The sequence below is a fragment of the Colobus angolensis genome, unplaced genomic scaffold (assembly GCF_000951035.1).
Source record: "Colobus angolensis palliatus isolate OR3802 unplaced genomic scaffold, Cang.pa_1.0 Scaffold705, whole genome shotgun sequence".
In the NCBI taxonomy this organism is placed as follows: domain Eukaryota; kingdom Metazoa; phylum Chordata; class Mammalia; order Primates; family Cercopithecidae; genus Colobus; species Colobus angolensis.
In genome coordinates this window covers 452991-473012 of record NW_012120766.1, presented here as the reverse complement: position 1 = coordinate 473012, position 20022 = coordinate 452991, and the positions used below count along the sequence as shown (strand labels likewise).

General features: G+C 35.7%; 1 protein-coding gene across 2 annotated transcripts in view; it reads left to right on the top strand.

Moving 5' to 3' along the window:
• Positions 1-1575: 1575 nt before the first annotated feature.
• POF1B (premature ovarian failure, 1B) overlaps positions 1576-20022 on the top strand; it is a 55498-nt gene continuing 37051 nt past the window's right edge. For both annotated transcript variants that reach the window (XM_011927270.1, XM_011927271.1), the window contains exons 1-8: positions 1576-1601; positions 2804-2878; positions 14807-14899; positions 15746-15859; positions 16691-16843; positions 17144-17263; positions 18582-18710; positions 19558-19640. In XM_011927270.1, coding sequence (XP_011782660.1) covers positions 14807-14899; positions 15746-15859; positions 16691-16843; positions 17144-17263; positions 18582-18710; positions 19558-19640 — 692 coding nt within the window. In that variant the 5' untranslated portion in view covers positions 1576-1601; positions 2804-2878. The remainder of the gene's footprint in view (positions 1602-2803; positions 2879-14806; positions 14900-15745; positions 15860-16690; positions 16844-17143; positions 17264-18581; positions 18711-19557; positions 19641-20022) is intronic.

Genomic DNA, 20022 nt, shown 5'->3' with positions numbered 1-20022 from the left:
TCCACTGAATCAAATGCTGATTCTGTTTTAAGTTCTTGGACTAATTGCCAAACTGTTTTCAGCAATACCCAAAGGAATATAAATCGTTGTACCATGCAGACACTTGCACACCTATGTTCATCACAGCACTATTCACAATAACAATGACGTAGAATCAACCTAAATGCCCACTGATGGTACTTAGACTGGATAAAGGAAATGTGGTTCATCTACACCATGGAATAGTATATAGCCACATAAAAAGATGAGATCATGTTCTTTGCAGGGACATGGACAGAGCTGGAGGCTATTATTCTTAGCAAACTAATGCAGAAACAGAAAGCCAAATACTGCATGTTCTTACTTATAAGTGGGAGCTAAACGTTGAGTACATACAGACACAAAGAAGGGAACAACAGACCTACTTGAGGGTGGAGGGTGGGAGGAGGATGAGGATCAAAAGATGACCTATTGGGTACTGTGCTTATTACCTCAGCGATGAAATCATTTGTACACCAAACCACCACAAAATGCAATTTACCTATATAACAAACCTGTACATGTACCCCTCAACCTAATATAAAAGTTAAAAAAAACGAAGACACAAATCAATCTTGAAATGTTTTCATGATAAAATTCTATTAGGCAATAAAGTCAAGTTAATTACTTTAAAATAAAATAAATATTGTGCCTTGCTGTCAGAACCCATGTTTACTGTTTTCTGTTCATTTGTTTGAGAAGTATGTTTACCATATATATTTTGGGCCTAATTCTTCCATCAAGAGGAGTGGGAACAAGTTGGCAAAAATGAAGGCCTGTGTCTTGCCCCAGACAACACTATCAATGTATCCTTTCCAGTTTTCAACATTCCCAAAGGAGCAAGTGCCTGTCTGGTATAACCAGAAACAATTCTTCTTCAGCATTTTCCTACCTATCACGGCTCCACAAAGGATCTTTCAACCCCTGTGACCAAATCCTCATTATGTTGCTGGAAATTCTATTACCCCACTAGAATTTTGATCATTTTGCTTAATGCTTTGTCGCTATGTAAATATTCAAATATCCTTCAAGCCAGTCATTGCCAAATATACTCTAGTATAGATTAAATGAGTTATTCAGGCTTTTCTTGCAAGCTTTGATTTTATTAAACAGAGTATGAAGAACTTGAAAACACTGTGGAGAGAAGATGGAATCAGCACTGAAAGATACAAGAAGGAGAAAATGAAAGTGGAAATAGAGAGAGAAAAGCTATTTTTGTTATTTATTCACCCAAGTAGCATTTATTGCCAAGCACAGAGGACTTCTAGCCACAATTAAACTGGTGTTAACGGATGGTACTAACCATTTCTGTATATTTTATTATTTTGTTATTCAGATGTTCATTTTTAATAGATCTGCTAATTCCAGAAAAATATTTTAGTCAAACTAACTAAAAGTGCCATTTTAGTTTTAACATTTTCACTTGTGCTTATAAATTGAGTAAGTCCTCTTATATTTCAAAAAGTAAGATACAATTAATAGAAAACTAGCATTCATATATGATCAGTGAATATACTTTCCTAAAGTTGTCTATCTTTTTTTTTTGTTCTTGCAGCAAACAAGACTTTGAGTCTACAGAGGAGGTAAATGCAAAAATAGTTGAAAATCGAATATAGTGTAATAACAGATTCTGATGTTTGCAATAATAATATTCTTTTAGTTAAGTACCTTTACTAGACTGAAAATGCAGGTAAGTGAAAAAATTTGTGGCCATTTTACCTTTAAAATTATATAAACACTACATGTTTATAATAACTATAAAACTACTAATCATTCACAAAAAAGTTTTATCAGCTGTCACTTTGTGATTTGTCTATGCTTATTGCAATATTTATTTGAAATGTTCTGTTTTTAATTTCTGTGTGTACATAGTAGGTGCATTTATTTATGGGGTACAAGACTTATTTCACTGACCATATATTCTCTGCTTTAGAAAACTGAAATCTATATGATTAATTAAATAGCAAATTTAGTTTTAATATGCTTCAAAACCTTGTATGTGCCATGCCAGTCAGCAACTTAAAGTAAAAATATTTTCAAGTATTAATCTAGTACACATGCATATTATCTTAATAATTGCTTTTAAGAGAATAATCAAATAGAGAAAAACCTATTTCAATGCAATGAAAAGCACAGTTCCCTCTTTTGTGGTTTTAATCGTTTTTTCCAGTGTACTGGTATACTGCATTCATTACAATTATTCAATAATTCCTAAATTACCTTTAAGAAATACTTCCCTTCAGCTCCTCACTTAAAATTAGTTGAAGCTGTTTCAGTGTTGTGGTGGCAACATCACAATCTTTCAAAAGTCACCATAGCTCTATGTAAATTCTCAGTAAAACCTGTAACTCCCTTAATTTTTATTTCCCAAAGTTTTCATTATTTCAAAAATGAGCTTCTAGAATGTCATATCTATCACCCAAAAAACTTCCAGTTTTTAAAAATATACAATGAATAAAGTGTGTAAAGGTATTTAATAGACCATTTTGCTTTTGTTTTAATTTCATCTTTTTAAAAATAGAAATGGAACTTCTCATTGGTTGCCCAAAGGTTTTCCTTCGAATGCGTGGAATTCAGGATTATTTTTATACTGTTTGTACTATAATTGATTTTTTTAAAATAAGAACTGATAAGGCAAAAAATTAAACTCATAGAAACTGTTTCTCAAAAAGTGAATTAATCTTTTAATATTCCTAAAATATGTCCCATTACACAAAAGTCTGTGGATTGCTTTTCTTAAGATTGACATGTATCTGTTCCATGGATAAGCCTTTTTTTCTTACAGTCGGAAGACATTGAATCATTGATTCCTAAAGGATTATCAGAGTTTACAAAACAGCAAATTCGCTACATTCTGCAGGTGAGATGGGGTCAAGCGTGGATGTGTGAAATCAACACTAACAAACAGCTTCCTAGGTTGCTTCCCTTCATTAAGAACAGAAAGTCCCAAATTAAAATCCTCTTTCCTAAGAGTTGATGATTCTTTGATTAGACTAGGATTATATTTCAGTTTAGTGAGATCACCAAAAAGTATATTGAATGACTAGCATTTGGGAACACATTCTGGAAATATTATTCCCTTCTGTAGAATGCCCTTATTCACCCCTCAGCACTTTAGTACAATCTGACTCTATCTCATAGTCTTTGCCTTCCTCTTCTCCATTCCACCCTCTTCCCTACCACACCCACCCTATCTCATCATTGGCAAGGAGAAATGGAAAGGCCAATTCCTTACTTTTCCAGAATTGTGGAAGACTAAAGACCACTGGAACAGTAAATTCCCCATGAGGAAGGGAGAGACCACAGATCAAGATAGATGCTAAGGACTGGGCGCGGTGGCTCACACCTGTAATCCCAGCACTTTAGGAGGCTGAGGTGGGCGGATCCCTTGATGTCAGGAGTTTGAGACCAGCCTTGTCAACATGGTAAAACCCCGTCTCTCTACTAAAAATAAAAAAATAAGCCAGGCATGTTGGCGCATGCCTGTAATCCCAGCTACTCGGGAAGCTGAAGCAGGAGAATCGCTTGAATACAGGAGGTGGAGATTGCAGTGAGCTGAGATCGCACCACTGCACTGCAGCCTGGGCGACAAAGCAAGACTCCGTCTCAAAAAAAAAAAAAAAAAAAAAAAAGATAGATGCTAAGAAAATATGACTAAAAAGAAGAGTACATGTTTTTCCAACAAATGAACCTAAAGATAATCTAGTTTTGTCTGGTGACGCCAATTTCTAAGTTTGATATTTGGTCTCAGGTCTTTGTTGATCACCAAAGTATTGAACCTGGTATAATGTTCATGAAAATTAAATGAAATATTATTTTTAGTGACAAACAGTCTGTATTATAGATGGTGGTTTGAGGAACACATATACTCCTCAAAACCTGAATCTGGGAGCCATTCTTGATATTATCTCTGGTGGTGGGATGTCCATCCAACGTGCATTCCAGGTCTATTTTTTTTTGAAAACTCTTTCTGAGGATCTTTGCATCTAAGTTCATGAGACACATTGGTTTGTAGGTTTGTAGTTTTCTTTTCTTTCTTTTTTTTTTTTGGTACTCTCTTTGGTTTTGATATTGGGGTAATACAAGTTTCATAAAATGAGTTAGGAAATGTTTCTTCCATTTCTATTTTCTAGAAGACTCTGAATATTTGTTGCTAATTTCTTTTTAACATTTAATAGAATTCTCCAGTGAAAATATCTGGGCCTGGAGATTTGGTTTAGGGGAATAAAAAAACTAAATTCAATTCCTTAATAGTTACAGGGCTCTTCAAATGATTTATTTTATATTGGGTGAGTTATGGTATCTTGTATTTATCAAAGAAGTAGTCCATTCCATTTAAGTTGTCAAATCTATGCACGTATAGTTGTTCATGTTGTTTATACTGTTTTATCCTTTTGATGGCCGTATTGCTATTCTCTATTTAATTTCTGATATTAATAATTAGTGTCTTCTGTTTTTCTTCTTTGTCAATCTTGTCAGAGGCTTATCAATTTTATTGACTTTTTGAAATAAGCAGATTTTAGTTTCATTGGTCTTCGCTATTGTTTTTCTGTTTTCAGTTTCATTGATTTCTGTTTTAAAAGAATGAACTTTAATGGTCTCACCACAAAAATGATAAGTTTCTGTTCTTGTCTGTATTACCCCCTTTCTTTGTTTGCTTTTGGTATATTTTGCTCTTATTTGTCTAGGTGCTTGACATAGGAACTTAGGTTATTGATTTGGAACTTCTCTTGTTTTCTAATATAAGCATTTAGTGCTACAATTTCCCTTTTAGCATGGCTTTAACTTTCTTTTGATTAATGTTTGTGTGGTTTGATTATTGTCCAACCTTTTACTATCATATATATATATATATTTGCAAAATTTTCATTTTATTTGAAGTGAGTATCTTATAGATACGGGAGTGGGATTTTTTTATTTATCCTCTCAGTCAATCTCTGTCTTTTATTTATTTTGTATATTTAGATAAGTTGCAGTTATTGTTATGTTAGGGCTAGATCAGTCATTTTGTTTTGTTTCCTGTTTGTTGTCTCTGATTTTTGTTTCCCTGTTTTCTTTGTCCTGCTTTCCCATGGATTACTTGAACATGTTTTAGAATTCCACTTTACTTTGTCTCTAGTACCCTTGCTTGTATCTCTTACTATGGCTTTAAATATGTATATTATTTTAAAACATTTAAACACTTAGCCCAGTGTACTGGTGTTGATATTTCACCAGTTTCAGTGAAGTGTATAAAAGTTTGCTTCCTTTACATATCTTTATTATCTGCATTTATAATTGTCTTAAATATTCTCTCTACATACATCGAGAACTACATTAGACAGTGTTACAAAATTTTGCTTCAACCACTTAACATAATTTAGAAAACTCTAGAAAAGTTTCCAGGGCAAGATGGCTGAATAGGAACAGCTCCGGTCTGCAGCTCCCAGAGAGATCAATGCAGAAAACAAATGATTTCTGCATTTTGAACTAAGGTACCTGGCTCATCTCACTGGGACTGATTAGACAGTGGGTGCAGCCCACAGAGGGCAAGCAGAGTGGGGTGTCACCTCACCCGGGAAGTGCAAGGGGTTGGGGAACTCCTTTCCCTAGCCAAGGGAAGCGGTGAGGGACTGTGCCATGAGGAACTCTGCACTCTGGCCCAGATACAACACATTTCTCATGGTCTTCAAAACCCATAAACCAGGAGATAACCTCGGGTGCCTACACCATCAGGGTCCCGGGTTTCAAGCACAAAACTGGGTGGCCATTTGGGCAGACACCGAGCTAGCTGCAGGAGTGTTTTTTTTTCATAACCCAGTGGCATCTGGAACACCAGTGAGACAGAACCCTTCACTCCCCCAGAAAGGGGGCTGAAGCCAGGAAGCCAAGTGGTCTAGCTCAGTAGATCCCACCCCCATGGAGCCCAGCATGCTAAGATCCACTGGCTTGAAATTCTTGCTGCCAGCAGAGAAGTCTGAAGGCAACCTGGGACACTCAAACTTGGTGCGGGGGAGAGGCATCCACCATTACTAAGGCTTGAGTAGGAAGTTTTCCCCTCATAGTGTAAACAAACAAAGCTGCCAGGAAATTCAAACTGGGTGGACCCCATCACAGCTCAGCAAAGCCTCTGTAGCCAGACTGCCTCTCTAGATTCCTCCTCTCTGGGCAGGTCATCTCTGAAAGAAAGGCAGCAGCCCCAGTCAGGGGCTTGTAGATAAAAGTCCCATCTCCCTGGGACAGAGCACCTGAGGGAAGGGGCAGCTGTGGGTGCAGTTTCAGCATACTTAAACGTTCCTGCCTGCTGGCTCTGAAGAGAGCAGCGGATCTCCCAGCACAGTGATTGAGCTCTGCTAAGGGACAGACTGCCTCCTCAAGTCCCTGACGCCTGGGCCCCCTGACTAGGAGATATCTCCCAGCAGGGGTCTACAGTCACCTCAAACAGGAGAGCTCCAACTGGCATTGTGTGGGTGCCCCTCTGGGATGAAGCTTCCAGAGGAAGGAACAAGCAGCAATCTTTGCTGTTCTGCAGCCTCTGCTGGTGATACCCAGGCAAACAGGGTCTGGAGTGGACCTCCAGGAAACTCCAGCAGACGTGCAGCAGAGGGGCCTATTAGAAGGAAAACTAACAAACAGAAAGGAATAGCATGAACATCAACAGAAAGGATGTCCACACACAAACCACTTCTGAAGGTCACTGACATCAAAGGCCAAAGGTAGATAAATCAACAAAGATGAGGAAAAAACAGTGGAAAAAGGCTGAAAATTCCAAAAACCAGAATGACTCTTCTCCTCCAAAGGATCACAACTCCTTGCCAAGAAGGTGAACAAAACTGGATGGGGAATGAGTTTGACGAATTGACAGAAGTAGGCTTCAGAAGGTGGGTAGTAACAAAATCCTCCGAGCTAAAGGAGCATGTTCTAACCCAATGCAAGGAAGCTAAGAACCTTGAAGAAAGGTTAGAGGAATTTCTAACTAGAATAACCAGTTTAGAGAAGAACATAAATGACGTGATGGAGCTGAAAAACACAGCACGAGAACTTCGTGAAGCATACACAAATATCAATAGCCAAATTGATCAAGCAGAATAAAGGATATCCCAGATTGAAGATCAATTTATCCAAGTAAAGCAAGAAGTCAAGATTAGAGAAAAAATAATGAAAAGGAATGAACAAAGCCTCCAAGAAATATGGGACTATGTGAAAAGATCAAATCTACGTTTGATTGGTACACCTGAAAGTGATGGGGAGCATTGAACCAAGTTGGAAAGCACTCTTCAGGATATTATACAGGAGAACTTCCCCAACCTAGCAAGACAGGCCAACATTCAAATTCAGGAAACACAGAGAACACCAAAAAGATACTCCTTGAGAAGAGCAACCCCAAGACACATAATCGTTAGATTCACCAAGGTTGAAATGAAGGAAAAAATGTCAAGGGCAGCCAGAGAGAAAGGTCAGGTTACCCACAAAGGGAAGCCCATCACACTAATAGTGGATCTCTCTGTAAAAAGCCCTACAAGGCAGAAGAGAGTGGGGGCCAATATTCAACATTCTTAAAGAAAAGAATTTTCAACCCAGAATTTCATATCCAGCCAAACTAAACTTCACAAGCAAAGGAGAAATAAAATCCTTTACAAACAAGCAAATACTGAGAGATTTTGTCACAACCAGGCCTGCCTTACAAGAGCTCCTGGAGGAAGCACTAAATATGGAAAGGAAAAACCAGTTCCAGCCACTACCAAAATATAACAAATTGTAAAGACCATCAACACTATGAAGAAACTGCATCAACTAACGGGCAAAGTAACCAGCTGGCATCATAATGACAGGATCAAATTCACACATAACTATGTTAACCTTAAATGTAAAAGGGCTAAATGTCCCAGTTAAAAGGCACAGACTGGCAAACTGGATAAAGAGTGAAGACCTATCAATGTGCTGTATTCAGGAGACCATTTCACATGCAAAGACACACATAGGTTCAAAATAAAGGGATGGAGGAAGATTTACCAAGCAAATGGAAAGAAAAAAAAAGCAGGGGTTGCAATCCTAGTCTGTGATAAAACAGACTTTAAACCAATTAAGATTAAAAATGACAAAGAAGGGCATTACATAATGGTAAAGGGATCAATGCAACAAGAAGAGCTACCTATCCTAAATATATATGCACCCAATACAGGAGCACCCAGATTCATAAAGCAAGTTCTTAGAGACCTACAAAGAGACTTAGACTCCCATACAATAATAGTCGGAGACTTTAACAGCCTACTGTTAATATTAGACAGATCAATGAGACAGAAAATTCAAAAGGATATTCAGGACTTGAACTCTGCCCTGGGCCAAGTAGACCTAATAGACATCTACAGAATTCTCTACCCCAAATCAACAGAATGTACATTATTCTCAGCACTACATCACACTTATTCTAAAATCTACCACACAATTGGAAGTAAAACACTTCTCAGCAAATATAAAACAATAAAAATCATAAGAAACAGTCTCTCTGACCATAGTGCAATCAAATTAGAGCTCAGGATTAATAAACTCACTCAAAACCACACAACTACATGGATACTGAACTATCTACTCCTGAATGACTACTGGGTAAATAACGAAATCAAGGTAGAAATAAACAAGTTCTTTGAAATCAATGAGAACAAAGACACAACATACCAGAATCTCTGAGACACAGCTAAAGCAGTGTTTAGAGGGAAATTTATAGCACTAAATGCCCACAGGAGAAAGTGAAAAAGATCTAAAATCAACATCCTAACATCACAATTAAAAGAACTAGAGAAGCAAGAGCAAACAAATTCAAAACCTAGCAGAAGACAAGAAATAACTAAAATCAGAGCAGAACTGAGGGAGATACAGACAGGAAGTACCCTTCAAAAAAATCAATGAATCCAGGAGCTGGTTTTTTTGAAAATATTAACAAAATGGATAGACCACTAGCCAGCCTAATAAAGAAGAAAAGAGAGAAAAATAGACACAATAAAAAATCATAAAGGGGATATCACTACTGATCCCACAGAAATACAAACTACCATCAGAGAATACTATAAACACATCTAAGCAAATAGACCAGAAAAACTAGAAGAAATGGAAAAATTCCTAGAAACATACACCCTCCCAAGGCTAAACCAGGAAGAAGTTGAATCCCTGAATAGACCAATAACAAGTTCTGAAATTGAGGCAGTAATGAATAACCTACCAACCAAAAACAAACAAACAAACAAACAAAAGGGCCCAGGAACAGGCAGATTCACAGCCAAATTCTACCAGAGGGACAAAGAGGAGCTGGTAACATTCCTTCTGAAACTATTCCAAACAATAGTAAAAGAGAGACTCCTCCCTAACTCATTTTATGAGGCCAGCATCATCCTGATACCAAAACCTGGTAGAGACAGAACAAAAAAAGGAAATTTCAGGCCAATATCCCTGATGAACATCAATGCAAATATCCTCAATAAAATACAGGCAAACTGATTTCAGCAGCGTATCAAAAATCTTATCCACCAAGATCAAGTAAGCTTCATCACTAGAATGCAAGGCTGATTCAACATATGCAAATCAATAAACATAATCCATTACATAAACAGAACCAATGACAAAAACCACATGATTATCTCAATAGAGGCAGAAAAGGCCTTTGATAAAATTCAACACCCTTTCACGCTAAAAACTCTCAATAAACTAGGTATTGATGGAACATATCTCAAAATAATAAGAACCATTTATGACAAACCCACAGCCAATATCATACTGAATGGGCAAAGTTGGAAGCATTCTCTTTGAAAACTGGCACAAGACAGGGATGCCCTCTCTCACTACTCCTATTCAACACACTATTGGAAGTTCTGGCCAGGACAACCAGGCAAGTGAAAGAAATAAAGGATATTCAAATAGCAAGAGAGGAAGTCAAATTGCCTCTGTTTGCAGCTGACATGATTGTATATTGAGAAAACCCCATTGTCTCAACCCAAAATCTCCTTAAGGTGATAAGCAACTTCAGCAAAGTCTCAAGATACAAAATCAATATGCAAAAATCACAGACATTCCTATACACCAATAATAGACAAACAGAGAGCCAAATCATGAGTGAACTCACATTCCCAATTGCTACAAAGAGAATAAAATACCTAGGAATACAACTTATAAGGGATGTGAAGGACCTCTTCCAGGAGAGCTACAAACCACTGCTCAAGGAAATAAGAGAGGACACAAACAAATGGAAAAACATTCCATTCTTATGGAGAGGAAGAATCAATATCTTGAAAGTGGTCATATTGCTCAAAGTAATTTATAGATTCAGTGCTAACCCCATCAAGCTACCACTGACTTTCTTCACAGAATTAGAAAAAATACTTTAAATTACATATGGAACCAAAAAACGAGCCCATATACCCAAGAAAATCCTAAGCAAAAAGAACAAAGCTTGGAGGCATCATGCTACCTGACTTCAAACTATACTACAAGGTTGCAGTAACTAAAACAGCGTAGTACCAGTACCAAAACAGAGAGATAGACCAATGGAACAGAACAGAGGCCTCATAAATAATGCCACACATTTACAACCATTGGATCTTTGACAAACTGGACAAAAACAAGCAATGGGAAAAGGATTCCCTATTTAATAAATAATGCTGGGAAAACTGGCTAGCCATATGCTGAAAACTGAAACTGGACCCCTTCCCTACATCTTATACAAAAATTAACTCAAGATGGATTAAAGACTTAAATGTATGACCTAAAACCATAAAACTCTAGAAGAAAACCTAGGCAATACCATTCAGGACATAGGCATGGGAAAGACTTCATGGCTAAAACACCAAAAGCAATGGCAACAAAAACAAAAATTGACAAATGGGATCTAATTAAACTAAAGAGCTTCTGAACAGCAAAAGAAACTATCATCAGAGTCAACAGGCACCCTACAGAATGGGAGAAAATTTTTGCAATCTATTCATCTGACAAAGGACTAATACCCAGAATCTACAAATAACTGAAACAAATTTACAAGAAAAAAATAACCCCATCAAAAAGTGGCCAAATGATATGAACAGACATTTCTCAAAATAAGACATTAATGTAGCCAACAAATATAGGGAAAAATGCTCATCATCATTGATCATTAGAGCAATACAAATCAGAACCACAATGAGATATCGTCTCATGTCAGTTAGAATGGTGATCATCAAAAAGTCAGGAAAAAACAAATGCTTGAGAGTATGTGGAGAAATAGGAACACTTTTAGACTGTTGGTTGGAGTGTAAGTTAGTTTAACCAGTGTGGTGCTTCCTCAAGGATCTAGAACTAGAAATACCATTTGACTCAGCAATCCCGTTACTGGGTATATACCCAAAGATTATAAATCATTCTACTATAAAGACACATGCACATGTATGTTTATTGCAGCACTATTCACAATAGCAAAGACTTGGAACCAACCCAGATTGCCCATCAATGATAGACTAGATAAAGAAAATGTGGGACATATGTACCATGGAATACTATGCAGCCATAAAAAAGGATGAGTTCATGTCCTTTGTAGGGACATGAATGAGGCTGGAAACTACCATTTGCAGCAAACTGACACAGAAACAGAAAACCAAACACCTCATGTTCTCACTCATAAGTGGGAGTTGAACAGTGAGAACACATGGGAACATCACACACCAGGGCCTGTCAGGGGGTGGGGGGCTGGGGAGGGATGATAGCATTAGAAGAAACACCTAATGTAGATGACAGTTTGATGAGTGCAGCAAACCACCATAGCACATGTATACCTATGTAAGAAACCTGCACATTCTGCACATGTATCCCAGAACTTAAAGTATAATAAAAAAAGAAAACTCTAGAAAAGAAGGAAAACCTATTGTATTTACCATATTTTTGCTTGCCATGCTATATCTTCCTTCTTAATGTTCCAAATTCTTTCTTTTATCCTTTTCTTTTCTTTAGACTTCTTTTAGCTATTCTTTAAGGGTAGGTCTGCTAGTGACAAATTATTTTCATTTTCCCTCATCTGAAAATGTGATTTTCCATCCATTCCTAAAGGATAATTTCACTGCATATAGAATTTACAGTTGACAATTATTTTCTTTCAGTACTTAAAAAATAGTATGCTAGTTCCTTCTGGGCTTCATGATTGGTAATGAGAAATCTGTTGTCATTTGAATTGTTATTCCCAATAATTAATGTTTTTCTTGCTGCTTTGAAAATTTTTAGTTTGTCTTTAGTTTAAAGAAGTCTGACTCTGATTTGCCTGGTAATGGATTCTTTGGATTTATCCTGTTTGGGATATGCTCAGCTTCTTGAATATGTATGTTACCAGGTTTTACTAATTTGGAAAACTTCTCAGCCATAATTTTTTGAACATTTTTTCAGCTCCATCCTCTTTCTCCTTTCCTTCCAGAACTCTGAACATGAAAACTAGATATGTGGTATACACCCACAGGCCCTTAGGCTCTGTTTAATTTTTTCTAATCTATTTGTTTCTGATATTCAGATTATATATTTTATTTTATTCTATCTTTAAGTTCACTAATTCTTTCCTGTGTTCTCTCTATTCTGCTTTTTAGCCCACCTCTTGAGAGTTTTGTTGTTTTGGTTTGGGTTTTGTTTCTTTGTCTTGTTTTTGTCCTTTTCAGTTCTAAAATTTCCATTTAGGTATTCTTTATGTCTTCTATTTATTTGCTGAGACTTACTATTTTGTTGTTGAGACAATGTTGTTTTACAGTCTCTTTGCAACTTCTTGTTGAAGTATTTATGATGATTGTTTTACACACTTTATCAGATAATTCTAACATTTCTATTATCTTGATGTTGTCATCAATTAAGTGTTTTTTCTTATTGAGTTATTTGTTGTTCTTGGAATTATGAGTGATTTTCAATTGACCCTGAACATGCCTGATCTTGTTTGATCTCAGAAGCTAAGCAGGATTGAGCCTGGCTAGTACTTGGATAGGAGACCTGGACATTTTTATGTTGTGATTCTCTGAGTCTTATTCAAATATTCAAATATCAGGGAAAGTGTGTGCACTACCTATTGCTGCCAGCTGGTGGTGAAAGTTGAGGTTCCCTCACTCAGCTTCTCTTGATGCAATAGGGTGAAAGTCCAAGCTCCCCTCACAGTCTCAACTGACATCACAGTGCATGGAATTTCACTTTTGGCCAGTAGGAATGAAAGCACCATCTCTTCACTCTGCCTTTTCTGACACCATCCCAGTGAATGGTGTTGTGTACCTCCCTAGAGCCTGACAAGGGGGCTAAGCTCTCTTCTTTGCCGTCGATTGTCTGTGTGGAAGTAGAGTTGCAGTTTCTTCTGTGGTGTTTGGCTAAGATAGAGTGGTTAGTATCTAAAAGTTTTCTGTCCTGCTAGGCTGACCCTTTCACGGGCCTTTGGCTAGAGAGAGAATTCTCTTTTCAGGACTTTTGTTGTACATTGATGTAACTAGATTACCAGCTTCCCCAACACTGATATAATATATGAAGCAAAAAGGAAATCCAGGAACTCACTGCTGTGTCATTTCTCAGGTCCCAAGATTCCTAACCAATCATTTCTCTTGTCACCAATTTGAGTCTTTTTATATTTATTTTATATATAATGTCCAAGGTTTTTAGTTGTACTGAACAGGAAGGCTAGGGAAAAGTATTTTTTCTATCTTTCTTTTTTTTAATGAAACAACAAAAGCAGAGGTTTATCGAAAACGAAAGCACACTCCACAGGGTGGGAGGGGGCTGAGCAATTGACTCAAGAGCACAGTTACAGAATTTTATGTGATTTAAATGTCCTTTAGAGGTTTCCCACTGGTAACTTGGTGTACACTCTATGTAAATGAAGTACTGGCCCGTTATCAGTCGGATTGGTGGCAGAAAGTGATCAATCAGAGGCTAAAGTTACAAAGTTAAACAAGGTCTGATTGGTTGTGGAAAGTATTTCTACTCCATCTTCCCAGAAGCTGAAGTTGTCTGTCTTTTAAACAATTTTTATTTAATGAAATAAGAATAATCTAGTAAAAGAGTTTCCTCTCTCTTTAAAATTTGAGATAAGCCAGGTGCAGTGGCTCACACCTGTAATCCCAGCACCTCCTAGGAGGCCAAGGCTGGTGGATCACTTGAAGTCAGTAGTTTGAGACCAGCCTGGCCAACACAGTGAAACCCGTTCTCTACTCAAAATACAAAAATTCACCGAGTGTTTTGGTGTGTACCTGTAGTCCCAGCTACTTGGGAAGCTGAGGTGGAAGAATTGCTTGAACTCAAGGGGCTGAGATTGCAGTCAACTGAGATCATGCCACTACACTCCAGCCTAGGTGACAGAGTGAGACTCTGGTTAAAAAAAAAAAAAAAAAATTGAGATAGCTCTATACTTTAAAGTTAAACTTAATTATAATTATATTCTTCTCACCTCAGGCAAAATTCAGGCAGTTGGCAATACACTTAGGGAGATTCATTTTATTATTTGATGATTGACTGTCTCATCTCTTCTAATCTTTTAAATAAAGAATAATGTAAAAATTAAATTTTGTTGCTAGAATTCTACTTTGTGACAAAGATGATTCTTTGTCATGGAAAAAATAATAAATATTTGTTAAAAATACATAGCTATGCTATCTTCAGGAATATTATTTGGATTACTTACACACACTATTGACAAAATGCCTTGTATCACTATTCTAATTTGCCATATCAAGGTAAAATTATTAATAAGTTTGCTAGTAGGAACAAAAAAAAGATAACTTTCACTTATATGTCTATTTTCAAATGTTAATAAAACTAAACCATGAATCCTTTCTTCCTGCAGATGAGGGGTATGTCTGATAAGTCACTCCGACTAGTGCTGTCCACATTTAGCAACATACGGGAGGAGCTTGGACATCTTCAAAATGACTTGACAGTAAGATTTATTTTGATTTTTTCAAAAGCCTTTCTAGTTCCTAGCTTCCTAATACAGAAATAAAGATGTCCAGTATACATTTTTAAAATTTAATATAGCACAATATTATGCTTACTCCAACAAAGCTAAATTATTTTCTTCAAACAGTTAATTGGCATTGAGAGAGGAGAAAAGAGGTATCCAAAATGTAAATGAAAGAATGCTGGATGTGCACTTATCATTTAGTTTACCACTAAGGCAATTTAATGCTTAAAGCCAGAGAGTTGTCTTCAAAATTAAAATAATCTGACTCATTGAAGGTAAATCCCCCCTTTTTCATAATTATAAAGCATACTCCGAATTTCCATTCAAATATAATAACTTGAAAACATTTTTCTCTAAAAAATTAATTTTTAATATTTTCTATTTTAGTTGGTGTTCTTGGTGCCATCAGCTAGATACACTCAGAATGCTTTCCACATATTGAATAATGCCTTGAGGACTTTGGAGTAGTTTTGTTGTTTCTGGGTTATGATGAACATATTTAGACTCTAATTTAAAAATTTACCACTTGCTGGGATTAACAAGAACTCTTTGTAGATTGGAGGAAAACATTAAAATATTTCAGAAGGCTCTGCTTCATTTCATGTACAGTTAGTCCATCAAAATGTCTCTTTCAATGAAGGTTTTCGAAGTTTCAATCACTTCCTATCCCATATTTTCTTAACTTTTAAGAATTCTGCTTTATTAAGCAAGTACAAATGAAACAAGTACTTATTTAAATCTTCCAAGGTAAACAAGTCTTTGTATTATGTGACTGTTAAGATTCTGTAATTCTGAATCATAATAAATAATTTATGCTTCTAGTCACTGGAAAATGACAAGATGAGACTTGAGAAAGATTTATCATTCAAAGAAACTCAAATAAAAGAGTATGAAGAACTCTTGGCATCAGTGAGAGCAAATAATCACCAGCAGAAGGTAAATTGATGCTTTTATTGATGTTAATCTACATTGATAGCTTTTCATATGCACAATTACCGGGCACACTGGCATTATGAGATATAATCAAGACAGAATGAAAATATGATGGAAAAATGTGTTCATATGAGAATTGAGTGGCTTCGGGTATTTCCAATGGCTGAAAGCCCTCTCAGAAAAACAGATAATCTTATCTATTTGAGATATAAAGCACATATGGGACACAATTATTTGTCTTGTTGGGTGACCAGAATTGTATAAATACTAAAAATTTAGGTTCATGCATTTATTTAATCTACTAACATGTCAATGAAAAAAAGCTGTTGTAGACCTTAACACATGTTTGTGCAATAAATAAATGACTGAAAAAACCCTAGATGAGTTCTCTGGATGTCTGAGCAGAGAGAATTTCTAGGAAATTGTAAGTAGTCTCTAAGGATTACCCTCTTCCTGATCTTTACTCTTATGGCTGTCCCAAATTCTTGCTCAGTTACTAGTTGTCACATAAATAATCAGGCATATAGTTGTTTTTGTGCCTACTAGAAAGCAGGGTAGTATTGTCACAGAGTAGCAAGAGTCTGATTGTTAAATTGAGACATTATAAATTCATCTACTCATGATTCCCTGTCACACAAAATAGGCAAGTGAGACTAGAGGCATCACTATAATATCTTACATGGCTGACTTACAAGTACCATCTAAGACCAAGAGTATAAGAAAACTGGGCATAGGAAAATATTTACTTGATTCAATTGAATGAATCAATAAAAAGAACACTCCCTCACCAAAAACAAAATGTATCTGTCTTATGTACTTGTGTCTTCTTTACAGCAAGGACTTCAAGACTCAAGTTCAAAATGCCAGGCACTGGAAGAAAACAATCTCTCTCTTCGACATACACTATCAGACATGGAATACAGACTAAAAGAACTGGAGTATTGTAAACGTAATTTAGAGCAAGAGAATCAAAACCTTAGAATGCAGGTATTAAAACTTCCTTTTAAATATACAGCATTACCTTAGTTACATCATTGTAATCCTAGCATTGGCAATAGTAAATATATATATATAAATCTTGAGAAAATATATGGACTGTTTTCCCTCACGTACTGTTAGATCTTAATGACTGACATTTGAGCTTTATAATGCAGTTCCGGAAAATCACTTTCATTTTTTCAGTGTCTTACTTAATCATGTGGTTTTCATCTAATAATAATCCTTGTAATGTAACACATATTTTCTTCAAAACAATCCAATTACAGATAGTTATTTTGCCTTCTGTAGGTTTCTGAGACTTGCACAGGCCCAATGCTGCAGGCTAAAATGGATGAGATTGGCAACCATTACACAGAGATGGTAAAAAACTTGAGAATGGAGAAAGACAGAGAGATCTGCAGGCTGAGGGTATGTTGATCCTACACTGCATAAATATACAGGTCAGCACAAACTTTCTAGCAAGATAATGATGGATTCAAGTTTAAAGCTACAAAAAAAAAATAGCTGAAGGTAGAGTTTTAGAAATTTGTCACGTATCCTTTTGTTTTAAATATACATTACTGTGTCTAAAATATAACTGTTAAATTATTTTCTAATTTAGTTTAATCTCTTCCAGGAAAGTGAAGTAAGACATTCATTTCAGTGTTTTGGTTTTTATTAATTTATTTTTTGGGATAAGTGGATAACTCTTCATGATCTTGCCTAAAGCATGCTTACGTAGGCAAAAGCAATATTTGAGATTACTCAACAGAGCCACAGTTAGATTTGTAAAAATTCTCACTTAATTTCGAGGGATGGTAAATAGCAAGGACTTTGTCAAGCATGAGGAGGAAAACAGCGTTAAGTTTTATGTACCTATAGTTGACATCAAAATTAAGGTGATATTTGTAAGTATATATTACCTTATCTTGTAATTCTAGGTTGAATTTACTTAATTTAACCCTTATTTTACTGATTCCTAAATATAGTAAAATGTAGTTAAATGTTTTCATAAACAAAATAATCACAAATTTGTCTCTCCAAACATCACTGTATAATTTTTACCAAAAATCAAAATGAAGCAAAATATAATTTGTTTTAAAAACCTACCAATACTTGTAGCAGATTTCCTCCACTGATTTCTTTTCCATCCCAACATTACTAATAGCACTTCTACCTAAGCTATACACATATGAGGTAAAGAGGGAAATGGACAATATTTGTAGTCAGAAGATCTGTCTTGGAGTTGCAGGTATGTTACTGCGTGACTGTGTCATTTAACCTCTCTGGAGTGCACTATCTGTTTTGCAAATGAAGATTATAATAATGCTTATTTCACAGGACTGCTGTGAGAACTGAGATAATTCATGCAGGAGGAATATTTTGTGAACTGAAAATCAGAATATAATAGTAGTTATTGGTATTACAATTTCCTGAATTATCATTTCAAGGACTCTAAAATGCCTGTTTTCTTAGCTTTACTTTAAATCTTGTGGCCTAAGACTGTTATGTAGATAATGTTTAGTCCTACATAGCAAAGACACCTTAAAAAAAGGAGAAATTTGTAATTGGCATTTCATTTCATATTACATACTCACGAAATTCTGTGAAAGTTTGTGACTATTGGTATTTTATTTTCATTTCACAACTAACTGTGCGAGTTTGTGTCACTTAACCTCCCTGGAACTCAGTTACATATTTTCTATATGAAGATTATACTAATACTTATTTCTTTTTAAATCCTTAGTCCCAATTAACCCAGTACCATAAAGATGTTTCAAAGAGAGATGGAAGTTGTAGTGACTTCCAATTTAAGCTTCATGAACTGACAAGCTTACTGGAAGAGAAGGATTCCCTTATAAAGCGTCAGTCAGAGGTATAAAAGGAAGGGGTGGGGATGGAGAAAAGTAATACAACTTAGCACTGTAGTACTGGAGGATAAATACTTCCCGTGGACTAGAAAAGGACACATATCCAGGAGTCATTTTATTTCATGAAATAAAATGTAGGTGCAAGTGAGGAAGTGGAATATACATATTTCAGGAGAAATAATTCAAATGAAAGTTAGAATTGAAGCAAAAAATAAATGCTGTTGTACATTTAATATTTTTAAGACATTGATTTTATATTTCATTAGCAGTGAAATTCCCAGTAGACTGTGACCTCCTTACTACATTATGAGCTGCTTCATTAAAGCATGTGTTATATTCCTCGTTGTATCTGTAGCATGTAGTCCACGACCTGGCATTCAATAGGTACTGAAGGAATTATCAAAAATTATGGATAATATTGTATTGCTGTTATGGAGCAAATGGTGCTGGTAGTAACATTCATTGATAATATCATGTTAGAAACTATATCTGCTTATATATTAAAGTTTCAGTACTTTTCTTCTATGGATATACTTTTCAGGCTTTTCAGAGCAAAAACTTTCACATCCTCATCTTGAGAACCACCCTCTTTCAATCTCAAGTTATCTTCCAAATTTAGATATCCTCTATCAGTTGCAGGTTCCTGCACAGGCATATAACTTATTAGGTACTGTGAAGCAACACTAGATGATATTCAACAAGTGGGATTAGAACATTATTACCTCAAGGCTAAAAAGGAGTAAAAGGGAGGGGGTGTAATCATTGTTAGTAACCCTTCTAAATTATTAAATGTATTTATTATCTTATGTTTCTACTTTCCGTCAAATGATTATATTATCTTTTATTTGTAAGGAACTCTCAAAGTTGCGGCAAGAAATATATTCCTCTCATAATCAACCCTCCACTGGCGGAAGGACTACTATTACCACTAAAAAGTAATGTACTTTGAAATGAAATTTGAATATAAAAATTATGATCATATAATTCAAGTTATTTCATGTTTAATTGATACATACATGCTAGACAGAGTTTGGTGTTTTCTGCTGGCCAATTATTCTACTGAAGAATGAATATTCACAAAAAGACATCACTATTTCGGTCAAAAAAAATCCTGAATTTACAGTATATTAGTTACCCTGGAAGTGAAAAACAAATAATTGTTTTTTTAACCAACCGCATTAGTTAGGACTCTTTCTGTTTCATGTAACAAAAGACCCAACATAAACTGGGACTTTTAAAATTAACTTAACTGGGATTACTTGATATCCAGACGGATTTGTGTGTTCAAAATATGCCCTTATACATCTCCCCTCCCCT